Raw genomic sequence first — 12,784 nt, 5'->3', positions numbered from 1 at the left:
GCCAGGAACTTCGTGAGCAAGGCCACATGCTTATCCCAGCAGGACAGTGCTTGCTCAACCCTGTTTGTTGCTTTGTGTGTGGCCTCCAACAAGTTACTTAATATTTTTGAGCCTTGATTTCATAATTTTTGAAATTGCGATGAGAATGCAAAGGATGTGGTGTTTGAGGCTCCTAAAGCTCAGGGCTATCTGGACCACAGTGGGCACAAAACCAGGTACTAGAAGGCCCTAGAAGATCTATTCTGGCCAAATGTGACCCCCAAAGAGCATTATTCAGTTTGGTTACAGCATTCTTTCTGGAGGTTGCTTTGAATGACATGGGACTGTCCCTAGAATTCTGATGCACACACAACCCCAATACTAGTCTCCAGCAAGGCAAGGCAAAAATAAAAAGCCAGGCCCCTGACAGGAAGCAAAGCTTTAAAAGAGCATGTGACCTCCCTGGGGAGCCCACTGGGGGCCTACCCCCACACTCACATGGTTAGGGCCCGTTAGGGGTGTGGATCCCATGAGGACTGGCTGCCTGATAGGAGGGCTGCTGTGCTCTCAAGACTAGTGACCAGGCAAGGCCGCCAAGAGGAGGAGGCAGCCTACTGCCCCAAGCAGCACAGTGGTGAGGGGTTCCCTGGAGGGGTTGGTCTGTGGGGAAATGAGGCTCAGGGGAAGTGAAGGCCAGAACACACAAGCCCCTGAGTGCTGGGGAAGAGGAAAAGCAGAGTTGGTGTGGGTTGGTGAAGAGTCAGGTGGGCCCAGGTGGAGCAAGGGCTATGAAGATGGGGAGTCAATGAAAATTAGGAATATTCCAGACAGAAGTAGAGAGGACAGGGTGAGACAGTCTCAGGCAAACCTAATGGTACAAACCAGGACTTGGTGGAGGGCCAGGAGTTCACCAGTCTGGTGAGAAGAAGGTCCCAGGCTAGGAGCAGACTGTGTAGCACCGGCCCGATGGGGGAAGCATTGGAGCTCATGACTCAGGGCAGCCAGGCTGTGGTCAGTTGCTCATACCCAGCTGACCCAAATGCCAGCATAGGGATCACTTGCTCTCAGGTGGCCTGAGGCTCTCGAAGGCAGACATAGACACCTTGAGCTGGCCAGAACCCCTAAGAAGAAGAATGTACTGCCCCTCAATCCCTTAACTGAGGACGACTCCCCTCCCCCTCGCCCGCAGCTGCCTCTCCGGACCGAGGGAGGGGGAAGTGGCCAGAAGGGGAAGTGTGAGGAGTTCCCCTCCAGCCTTTCACCAGTCTCCTCAGGTCTTCGGAACAGAAGGCCTCGGGCCCAATCGTGGCCATGGAGCCCGTGGAGACTCCCATCAAGGATGGCGTTCTCTACCAGCAGCACGTCAAGTTTGGCAAGGTGGGGACCTCTGGCTGCCAGATTGCTGCCCAGGACTAGCGGTAGGCAGAGAAAGGGGCCTCTGTCCCAGCCCTGGATAACCCACCTGGACCTGGGAAAACTGGGAAGGGAGTCAGGATGGGAGATGGAACCCAGAATTTCTTTTTCTTGCAGCATTAGGAATTGAGCCCAGAGGTACTCTGCCACTGAATTACACCCCTAGCCCTTTTTTATTTTATTTTTATTTTGAGATAGGGTCTCACTAAGTTTCAGAGGCTGGCCTCAGATTAACTATCCTCCTGCCTCAGCCTCCTGAGTCACTGGGATTACAGACATACCCTATGGTGTGCGGCTGGAACCCAGGAATTGGGGAGCAGAATAAAGTCTGTTGTCTGCCTGAGAAGGTTGAGGTTGAACAGGCTTTTGAAACCCTGTTTTATTTTAGAGATGGAGTCACCAAGATGAGGGAAGGGTCTACGAATCAAAACCTCTAGGCAAGGCAGAGCCAAGCAGCCTTCTGACCCATCTAATAGTGAACTGTTACCCATGGAAAGGGCCAGGAGCTGAGCTGAAGGAGCCCCTGGAGGTAGAGCCACACCCTGCAGTCAGGGCTGGGCCCCAGCTCTGCGGAGGGCCTGGCCCTATACCCCACAACTCAGCTGCAGCTGCTGCTCAGGCAGATAAGTAGTCTGTTTCCTTTGTTAGAAGTTATTTGCATGTTTCCTTCCTAGCCATCATGAGGCTCAGGCCTCCCAGCTTCACCCCAATGTCTTTTTTCTCTTTCTTTGTGTGTATATGTGGGGGTGGGGGTGACAGGTGGGCAACCAACATAACAGCAGTGTGCCCAAGACACTAGATACTATAGACATAGTCCAGTAGAAGACTCACATTCTCACAGCCTCTTGAGAGACGAGGACACTGGGGCTATGGAGGTCACAGGAAAGGGCATGGTGGATTTGAACCCAGGGCTGACTGAATCCAAATACAGACTTTTCCCCCTGCCTGGCCCAGCCCTGGCAAGGTCTCCTTCCCTAGCACCTGAAGACTTGAGGGAGGGAGAGGCGAGACTGGGTAGACAGGAGTAGTTGCTGAGTAGCTTGTGCTGAGCCGAGTGGTAAGAAGAATCTGCCATCTAAGAGTCTCTTCCCCAACCCTCTCTCCCACAGAAGTCCTGGCGGAAAGTGTGGGCTCTGCTGTATGCAGGAGGCCCATCAGGCGTGGCTCGGCTAGAGAGCTGGGACATTCGGGATGGTGGCTTAGGGCCAGCAGGGGACAGATCTGCAGGGCCTGGCCGGAGGGGGGAGCGGAGGATCATCCGCTTGGCTGACTGTGTGTCTGTGCTGCCCGCTGATGGTGAGAGTTGTCCCCGGGACACTGGTGCTTTCCTGCTCACTACCACTGAACGAAGCCACCTGCTGGCTGCACAGCACCGCCAGTCCTGGATGAACCCCATCTGCCAGCTGGCCTTCCCGGTGAGTACAGGATGGGCAGGCGAGCAGGCGGGGCAGTCCAAAGGCCGGCTGGTGGGGAACCACATCACCCTGTGCTTGCTTATCTCCTTTCTCAGTTTACATCCTGTCACTCGATAAGCATTGCCAAGCAACTGCAAGGTTGGGAAACAGCCCAGAAACCCAGAGAAGGAATCTCCGATGTCCGTGCCGGTTTAGAGAAAATGAAATACTGGGATGGAACTGGAATAAATGGAGGAACTTTAGGCAGAATGGTCAATGAAGGCCTCTCTGAAGAGACAGTGGGCCTGATTCTTCAATAACAAATAAAAGCCCACCAGGCAAAGGCCAGAGGAAAGGCCAAGCAAATACAGTAACATGAGGAGTGTTGTGAATGAGGGGGCAGTATGGGCAAAGGTCCACGGGCAAGAAAAAGTGGTGTGTTCACCACAAAAGGGACAGAGAGAAGACTGGTGTGGCTGAAGGTAGAGATCAGGAGGAGCACAGGAGGTAGAGAGGTCGGAAAGCTCGCTGGGAGCCAGCTGAAGCCACTTTGGGCTATGTGTGGGATTTGGGATTTGTGTCTGAATCAGAGAAGCCTTTGGAGGGTTTAAGCCAGACACTGATGTTTGTAAAGATTAGCTTTTTCAACCGATCTTGATGGACCAGAACAAAATGTCTGGTGATTCCTCAAAAAGTTAGTCACGATGCCAGGCAGAGTGACACATGCAGGAGGCTAAAGGATCTCAAGTTCAAGGCCAGCCTCAGCAACCTACACCCTAAGCAACTTAGCAAGACAATCTCAAAATAAAAAATAAAAAGGACTGGAGATATAGCTCAGTGGTTAAGCACCCCTGAGTTCAATTCCTGGTACCAAAAAAAAAAAAAAAAGTCAATCATGAAGTTATCATATGACACAGCAACTCTACTGCTCAATATATATCCAAGAGAACTGAAACAGCTATTCAAACAAAACTTACACATGGATGTTCTTGTCAGTATTATTCACAGTTGCCAAAAACAACCCAAATGGCCATTCCCTGATGAATGAATGAACAAAACATGTTCTATCCATATAATGGAATATTATTTAGCCATAAAAAATGAAGCTCTGATAACATGCTACAACAGGAATGAGAATTGAACACATTAAAGAAGCCAGACACAAAGACCACATATTGTATGATTCCATTTACACGAGAGGTCTAGACTAGGCCAATCTATGGTACAGAAAGTAGATTGGTGGTTGCCAGGAATTATGAAAGAAAGAAATGGGGAGTGACTGCTAATGAGTAAAGGGTTTCCATTTGGGGTGATGAAAAAGTTCTGGAATTAGGTAGTGGTGATGGCTGCACAATCTTGTAAATATAACAAAAACCACTGCATTGTGTGCTTTAAAATAGCTAAAATGGGAATTTTATATTCCATGTATTTTGTTACATTTTTACCTTTTTTAAAGGAACAGGATTAAACAGACAAGTGAGGAAGCAGTTGCATTTGACCCTGGCCATTCTCCCATGGGCCAAAGTGGTCATGGTAGAAGTGCCAAGAGTCAAAAAGAACATGAGGACCTGCTAAAGAACTGGATGTGGGATGAGGGATAGGAAGGGTCAACAGCCACTGGTTGGTTCGATCTTTTGTGCTGCCCCTGAGGCTCTTACTCGTCACTGCTCCAAGCTATTAGAGACACCTACAAGCCAATCAAATCCAAGGCCAAGCTCAGGGGCTATGGGGGACATCCTCTTGTTTGCACAGTGATTTATAGCTGTCAGACACCTGTAAGCACAGCTCCCCCTTCCCCAGCTCAGCACCCTCAAGAGAGAGCCCAGTGGGGACTGCCGCCTATCATACAGGTAGGAAAATAGCCTCAGAGGGGTATCTAGAGTCAGGCACAACTGGGACTATCACCTGGGGCCCCAGATGCCCTTGCTTGTAGCAAAATCCAGGGGTGTGGACCCCTTGGGAGGGGTGGGGAAGAGAAGCAGGTAGACTCTAACCTCTGACTTGAGCCCACTCCCCAGGGCACAGGGGAGTGCTCCTCAGGACCAGGAGAAGCTGAGTCGCCCAAGAGGGGCCTCGTCCCCATGGAGGAAAATTCCATCTATTCTTCCTGGCAGGGAGGTGAGTCACGGGAGGCCCTGGGGCAACCTCAGCCCCTCCCACCCAGGATCTTTGGGGGACTGACAGGGTACCCTCCTGCCTGCCTACAGCGAGTGAGTTTCCAGTGGTGGTGCAGAGGACTGAGGCTGCTGTCCGCTGCCAGCTAAAGGGACCCTACCTCCTGGTGCTGGGCCAAGACACCATCCAGTTGAGGGGAACTGCCAGCCCCCAGGTCCTCTACAGCTGGCCCTACCACTTCCTGCGCAAGTTTGGCTCTGACAAGGTGAGGTGCTGGGTGGCTTCCCCACTTCCGCAGGTCCCTACAGGGAAGGGCTGTAGGTGGTCAGCAGGCTGACCCCTCAGCCCCTGACCCCTACCCATGTCCCTGTATCTAGGGCGTGTTCTCCTTTGAGGCTGGCCGCCGCTGTGACTCAGGCGAGGGCCTCTTTGCCTTTAGCAGCCCACGTGCCCCTGACATGTGTGGGTCTGTGGCTGCTGCCATCGCCCGCCAACGGGAACTACTGCCAGAACGGGCTGTTGCCAGGCCTTGCCCCCTGCCTCGCGCCACCTCCCTTCCCTCCTTGGACCCCCCTGGGGAGCTTCAGGAGGTGTCACCAGGGGCTGATCTGCCCACCTGCAGAAGGGCACCTGTGGTCGATCCTGGGCCCCAAAGCCTACCGTTACTACTGGGCCCTGCGCCTGAGGAGCCGGTGTCCGATCTCTACGCCTCAGTGTGCAAGCGTGCCAGTGGACCCCCAGCCACCATCGAGCACCTCTACGAGAACGTGTGCCTGCTGGAGGCCAGTCCTGGACTGCCCAATGGGGGCCCTGAGCTCCAAGAGAGCCTTTCTGGTGGCCACAGCCCTGTAGCCAGCCCCATCTATCACAATAGTGAGGACCTGAGCTGGTCTGGCCCCACCCACGATAGCAACCTTGAGGCTCAGTACCGGCGACTGCTAGAGCTAGAGCTTGATGAGGCAGGTGGCACCAGCCGCTCTGGCAGTCAGGCAGGCTTCAAGGCCAAGCTGGTGACACTGCTGGGTCGAGAGCGGAGGAAGGGTCCTACTCACTGTGACTGACCCTGAAGACCTGGGCAGTGACGGCAGGATAGAGGTGCTCCTGGGACAGGAGGGTGGGCAAATTCCTGTCTACTCTGGCTTGCAGGAGCAAAGTAGGCAGCCTGGGAAGGATCCACACCCTGCCCTGTGTGTCCCCCAGTGTACAGTGTACAGATTAACCAATAAAGTGCCAGCTACCCCTCAGTTTTGCCTGTGGCCCACGCTCCATACCACCTCACTTCAGCCCCTGGCAGTGGCACTCGAGGGTCCCCATGAACATAAAGACCCTCACATTCATTGCACCAAACACCAATGTCCTGTCCTCCAGGGACACAAATGTCCTAGACCTGACTTCAGCTACCAGTGGGCTCAAATCCACTGAAGCAAATGGATGTGTTGGCAATAGTTTGGGTTCCATTTGTGCAGTAGGAATGACATGAACAGTCAGGTGGAGGGAGACAGGAAGCTTGTTGAAGAGGGAGGTGCCCTCTGCCTTGAACTGGAGGGGCAGGCAGGGCCCACCAGGTGGATAGTGAGCCCAGGCCTTCCAAGCTGAGGACAGATATGCATGGGCCTGAGATGATGAGGAAGATGTGGACACAGAGGTACTTTGGGTGCCCTGTGGTGAGCTGGGTCTCATTATCAGGGGAGGGACATGGTCAGACTCAATGTGGAGACTGCATTTGAGGGGGCAAAATTGGAGACCAAGATGCCCAAGCTGGGAAGGAGGGAGTGGGGTTCGGAGGATAGTAAGGAGCAGATAGAAGGGATTTCAATGATGTACACACCCAAACACTTGTTCCCTGCAGCAACAATATACAGATACTTCTGGGGGACTTCAGGCCTCAGTTTCCTCAACTGTAAAGGATCAAGACTAAATTAGGGGCTAGGTTTGTAGCTCAATGGTAAAGCACTTACCTAGCACGTGTGAGGCACTGGGTTTGATCCTCAGCACCACATAAAAATAAATTTATAAAGGTATGTGTCCATCCATAACTAAAAACAATTCTATAAAAAAGATTAAAATACATGTGGGCCAGGGTATGGTTCAGTGGTAGAACTCTTGCCTAGCATGTGTAAAGCCCAGGGCCAGTACTGGAAAAAAAATTACATATTAGACTTATTCATCAGAATTTTACTGTACCAGAACACTGTGGGACAAGGCCATGTTCACAGCTTTCGTCCTGTTCTCAAGGAGCCAACATTCCAGAGAGAGATAAGCACATTTCTAGAAGGCTTTAGTCCCTGCTTTCTCCTTCTCTCCTCTGCTACTCCTGCTGACAACCTTGGGACCATCCATGCATACAATGTGATCCCAAGGATATGGCCTCTTTGTCCCTTGACTTCAATTCTATCTCAGCTGCCCTTGGCACATCTCGGATCTTGTCTTCAAACAGTAACACACCAATCTTATTTCCACCAAAAGAAAGATTTTTAAAAAGGTGTTGAATAAGCTGAAAAGCTGAGGGAGTCCAGGCCCTGGGTTCGATCCTCAGCACCACATAAAAATAAATAAAATAAAAGCATCCTCTTCTGGCCACTCCTCTCCCTCCTTCCAACTAACTTCCTCTAGCATAGCCAATATTTCCTTTCCAGGCACAATGACCTACAGGGATTCTTTTCTCATGATCTGTAAGGTCCCTGTCTACCTTCTATCCTTGTCCCCTTTCAATTTCACCCGCAGAGTCATTTCTCAAAACTCTCTTGTCTCCTTCCATCTTGTTTGACTGGCAAAGCCCCCAGCCTCAAGGGAACCCAACTTATTACTGTGCCTGTTCTCTGGCAGCTGCCCACAGTTGGAGAAATTCACATAAGCAGGCTGACTGCCTTGTGACACAATATTATTGCTGGCTCTCGAGGCTGCCCTCAGATCCTGTGTTGTACATAGATGGCTTTTCTCTTCCCTGAGACCTTCAATCCTTTTCCTCTCCATTCCTTCTCATTTCCACCTCACTGATGAAGTGGGACAACAGCCATCAATAGAAGTGAACTTTCCACCACCTTCAGTTGTCCACCACTGCACCAGCAAAAGGGCCAGCGTCTGCATCCATCTTCTCCTGTTCCTACAGTGGAAGAAGTATCTGTCCCCAGCCATGTGCTCTGCCCCCAGCTTTTCTTAGTTTCTCAAAGCCTGGCACACCAAGATGTCACCTTTCTCTTCCATTAAATTAGTCTCTCCCCCTTCCCACCTACTCTCTCTTTAGAGTTGGGGACTGAGCCCAGAGCCTCACACATTAGACAGTGACTCTATGACTGAGCTACACTCCCAGCTCCCCTTTCTCTTCTGGAGCCATCCATGATTAGATCATTATTGCCGTCATCATCTTCGTCATCATCATCACCATCATCATCATCTCCAGCCACATGCAAACATGGTGTATCATTTCATAACTTAAAAGTAATCTTCCCTTGGGCTGGGGTTGTGGCTCAGTAGTGGAGTGCTCGCCTGGCACGTCCGAGGTCCTGAGTTCAATCCTTAGCACCACATAAAAATAAATAAAATAAAGGTATTGTGTCCAACTAAAAAATAAATATTAAAAAAAGAAAAGAAATCTTCCCTTGACCTCATATTCCCCTTTAGCCACCTCCCCATTTGCTCCTCCTCACAGTGAAACTCCTCAAAAGGGTTGTTGATTACTCTCATTTCCACTTTCTTACCTCCCATTCTCTCCTTAACTAACTACAATTTCCCTTTCTCCCCACCACTCCATTACACGGTTCCTACCACAGTTGCCAACCATCTTGCTCCCCAAAACAAAAGTACCCGGACTCTCTCAGCTTCTCAGCTAATTCAATACCTTTTTTATTGTTCTTTTGGTGGTGGTGTTGGAGATTGAACCCAAGACTTCACACGTACTAGGCAAGCACTCTACCACTGAGCTATATCCCTAGCTTGACACCCTTTCCTTTTTATTTATTTATTTTTATGTGGTGCTGAGAATGAAACCCAGTGCCTCCCACATGCTAGTCAAGCGCTCTATTGTTGAGCCACAACCCCAGCCCTTGACACCTTATTGAAACACCTTCTGTTCACTCAGTTTTTCTCCTCCTATCTCATGGTCTCTCCTTCCTAGCTTTTTTTTTTTTTTTTTTCAGTGCTGGGATCAAACCCAGGTCCTTGCACCATCTTGCACCCTGTTAGGCAACTCTCCACCACTAAGCTATGTAGCTGATCTCTTTGTTCTCCTCTTTGTTAGAGTTCTTCCCCAGGGGGTCTGGCCTCAGACACGGTGTAGCTCAAGTTTGGCTACACATGTCATCACCTGGAAACCTTTGAAAAATTCCTACATTCATCCCCAGGGGCTCTGATTTCATCAGTCTAGCAACATAGGATCTAGGCTTCAGTATTTGGCTTTTCAATTTTTGGGTGATTGTGGTATGAATCCTAGGTCAACAACCACTATCCTGAGTCAGTAAATCATGCATAGATTTCATATACATGAAATGTAGATTTCGTATTTTAGGCCACCCTAAGTGCAGATTACTCCCAAAGATATATCTTCAGTACACACTCCTGAGCTCCAGATTTAAGAATCTAATTGCACATTAGATATCTGGATGTTTAAAAGTCATCTTCAGAGCTAGGGTAGAACACTTGCCTACCATGTATAAGAATCTGGGTTCTATTCCCAGCACTGTCAAAATACAAAAGGCATTTCCAAATTTAATGTGTGAAGGGAAGTTTGGGGAAAGAGTGCTGCCCCAGGGTGGATTTAACCACAGAGGGTAGAGCCCAGGAGGATGTTGGAGCCAGGTGTAGGCAGATCTAGCGTCACTTATGGAAAATTTCCTGACAGGTAAAGGCTTCACATGATTGAGCAGGCTGCCATGGAGCAAGGTGAGGCCAAGAGTTGTGGCAATATCAGGGACCCCTCCTTTCAGTGACAAATCCAGGGTTGGGGCTGGGGCTCAGCAGTAACACACTTTTCTGGCATGTACGAGGCACTGGGTTCGATTCTCAGCACCACGTATAAATAAAAAAAAATAAAGATCTATCAACAATTAAAAATAAAAAAAATAAAATCTAAGTCCAGGACTTGGCAGTTTAGAAAATCCCAGGACAGTTGGGCATGGTGGCACATACCCATAATCCCAGCAACTCAGGAGAGACTCTGTCCCCACTCAAATAAAAAAAAAAGGGTCGGGATATAGCACAGTGGTAGAGCATCCCTGGGCTCAATCCCCAGTACTACCAAAAAAAGAAGAAAGAAGAAAAAAGAAGAAGAGGAGGAGGAGGAGGAGGAGGAGGAGGAGGAGGAGGAGGAGGAGGAGGAGGAGGAGGAGAAAATCCTAGAACACACGAGTTACCCAGAAAAGGTCATGACCACAACTGGAACTCAGGACTCTGAGTCTCCAGTCTGGCATCCTTTCCCTCATTACAAATCTAAGCGTCTTTGTTACTTGGCAATTTCTGTGATTTTCAAACCAGACTTAGGAAAAGTCCTTGGAAACCTCCAGGATTCTAGAAGCCTTGTTTTGGAGTTGCAGTTATTCCCAGCAGGGGGCACTGTGTCCTAGTCCAGCTCCTGTTCCTACTCAAGGGCTGCCTGTGCTGGGAAGGATATGCGACTTCATCCAGGCCTGAACCTTGCACTGACCCAAGGAAGAGACCTCAGGGTCCTCTCTGCTGTAAGACTTCCAGGAACCACCACCCAGGCTGCCACTTCTTCCTTGCTCATTTGCTGTTTCACTTTTGCAGTCCTTCTTTCCTTCTTTTATCTGTTCATTCACATTCACCATGTATAGGCAATAGGGAAATGCTGGTGAACGAGAGACAAATCTCTGCTCCCATGGGACTGACATTCTAATGGGAATAAAGGATGATAAACAATATCATGTGAGAGGGTGGAAAGTGCTATGCAAAAAAATAAATCTGTGTAAAAAAAAAATTAGGGAAGGTCCCTTACAGGCGGAAATATCTGAGCAGAGCACAGTGGAAAAGACTGTTGTTTACACTTTTGGAGAAAAGTATTTAAGCAGAGGGAACAGTAAGTTCAAAGGTCCAGGAAAGTGCAGGAATATACTTGGCATGTTGGAGGAACAGCAAGGAAGCTAGAGTGGCTCCACCAGAGTGAGCAAGTAGTGGGAGGGTTGACCTGCTTTCTTAGTGTTGTGTAGGTATAATGATTTTAGTTTTATTTTAAGTACAGTGTGATTCCATTGGAAAACTAAAAGCTGAGGTGTGATTTCTGCCTTAAAAATATCACTTTGGGTTGGGTGTAGTGGTACATTCCTGTCATCCCGGTTATTCAGGAGGCTGAGGATCGAAAGTTTAAGGCCACTGAGCAACTAACTTAGCAAAATCCTGTCTCAGAATAAAAAAAAGTGGGGGCGGCTAGGATGCAGCTCTATGGTAAAGCACTTGCCTACCATGCATGAATCCCTGAGTTCAATTCCCAGGACTGCAAAAACATAATAAATATAAATAAAAGATATCAGGGGCTGGGGATGTGGCTCAAGCGGTAGTGCGCTCGCTTGGCATGCGTGCGGCCCGAGTTTGATCCTCAGCACCACATGAAAACAAAGATGTTGTGTCCGCCGATAACTAAAAAATAAATATTAAAAAAATTCTAAAAATAATAAATAAATAAATAAAGATATCGTGGGGTGAAAGAAGGGAGACTTTCTAGGAGACTGTTAAGGTGTCCAAACACAAGATGACAGTGTCTGAAGCAACAGTGGCTACAACTGGGTTCCAGTGATTAGATGTGCAGACATATTGAAGGTAGAATTTGCAGAGACAAGAAGGGAAGGATAATTTTGTTTCTGCTGAACTAGTTGGATTATTGGTGGTGCCACTACCAGGTGAGGAAGGGGTTAGAGAAAAATCACAGTTTTGAATTGGGACATATGGTTTGAGATATCTCAGTAGTCATCTTGACAGGCTATTAAGTATTGGAGTCTGCAATTCTCAGGGAGAGGTCAGGGTTGGCCACGCAACTTTGGAGTCTTTGGCATATAAGTGTTACTTGAAAGTCATAGGACAGCAATGGAATTTAAGGAATGAGTGTAGAGATCCACAGATGAGGAGTTGCTAAGGGAGATGGAAAATAAGAGGTTAATGAAGCGGCAGAGGAGAAGCTTTGAAACCAGGGGAAAAGGGTGATTCCGGAAAAGAAAGTGATCACCCTGGACCAGTGCTGCTCCTAGGTAAGGTGGGATGAAATCTGAAAGCCACCATGGATTTGATGAAAGTTACAGAAGACCTTGAGAGCTCTTAGAGGACTGGTGTGGACAAGAGCTTACTGAAGTGGACAAGATAGAACAGGAGGAAAGGAAGTAGAGACAGGAAGACAGATAAACTATAAAGGAAGTCTTCAAAGATGACAACGCCTACAGAGATTTGGGATAGTAAGGGGAATGATGCAAAAAGGGAGATGTGATAATGGTAGAGAGGGAAGAACAGCAAGGGACAACATCCCAGATGAAGAGATAGGGTCGCTCAGCAAGAGGAAGACAGATGCCTCCTCAGTCACCCAAATACTCACCTGTATTCAATCTTCTCATGGCCAGCCACAGTTGCCTGGCTGAGGCTGGGGGCAAAGTGGGGACTCTGAGCAGAACCCCACTGGAGTCTCCAGCCCCGTTCTACCCTCACTGGAGGTGCTGCCTGCTCTGGAGTAGGGTGTAAAGGGACATAGACCATTCCAACAGGGTGCTGGGATTAAGCTGAGTCACAGGGCTGCTGGCTGTTGACTCTACCCAGCAGAAGCGATAGAAGTGAGGGCCCAAACTACTCTGTCAGGCTCAAGATGGACCAAGGGTTCTTTCTAGCATCATTCACTCCAGCGATATTTTTCTGGCTTCAGAAATGTTCTGCAAACCTACGTTTGGTTGGTGTAG

General features: G+C 49.1%; 1 protein-coding gene across 1 annotated transcript; it reads left to right on the top strand.

The window, feature by feature from the left end:
• The first annotated feature begins 535 nt into the window (after window positions 1-535).
• DOK3 (docking protein 3) lies at window positions 536-6,193 on the top strand. Its single transcript, XM_081308186.1, has 6 exons — window positions 536-613; window positions 1,169-1,356; window positions 2,502-2,807; window positions 4,805-4,904; window positions 4,994-5,166; window positions 5,279-6,193. Exons 2-6 carry the CDS (start codon window positions 1,291-1,293, stop codon window positions 5,960-5,962), a joined length of 1,329 nt encoding a protein of 442 aa, XP_081164312.1. The 5' UTR covers window positions 536-613; window positions 1,169-1,290; the 3' UTR covers window positions 5,963-6,193.
• Window positions 6,194-12,784: the final 6,591 nt, after the last annotated feature.

This window comes from Spermophilus citellus, assembly GCF_964194105.1.
Source record: "Spermophilus citellus genome assembly, chromosome: 1".
NCBI classification, from domain to species: Eukaryota; Metazoa; Chordata; class Mammalia; order Rodentia; family Sciuridae; genus Spermophilus; species Spermophilus citellus.
Note: the sequence above shows the minus strand (reverse complement) of the source record. Positions and strands in the feature narration are given on the sequence as shown.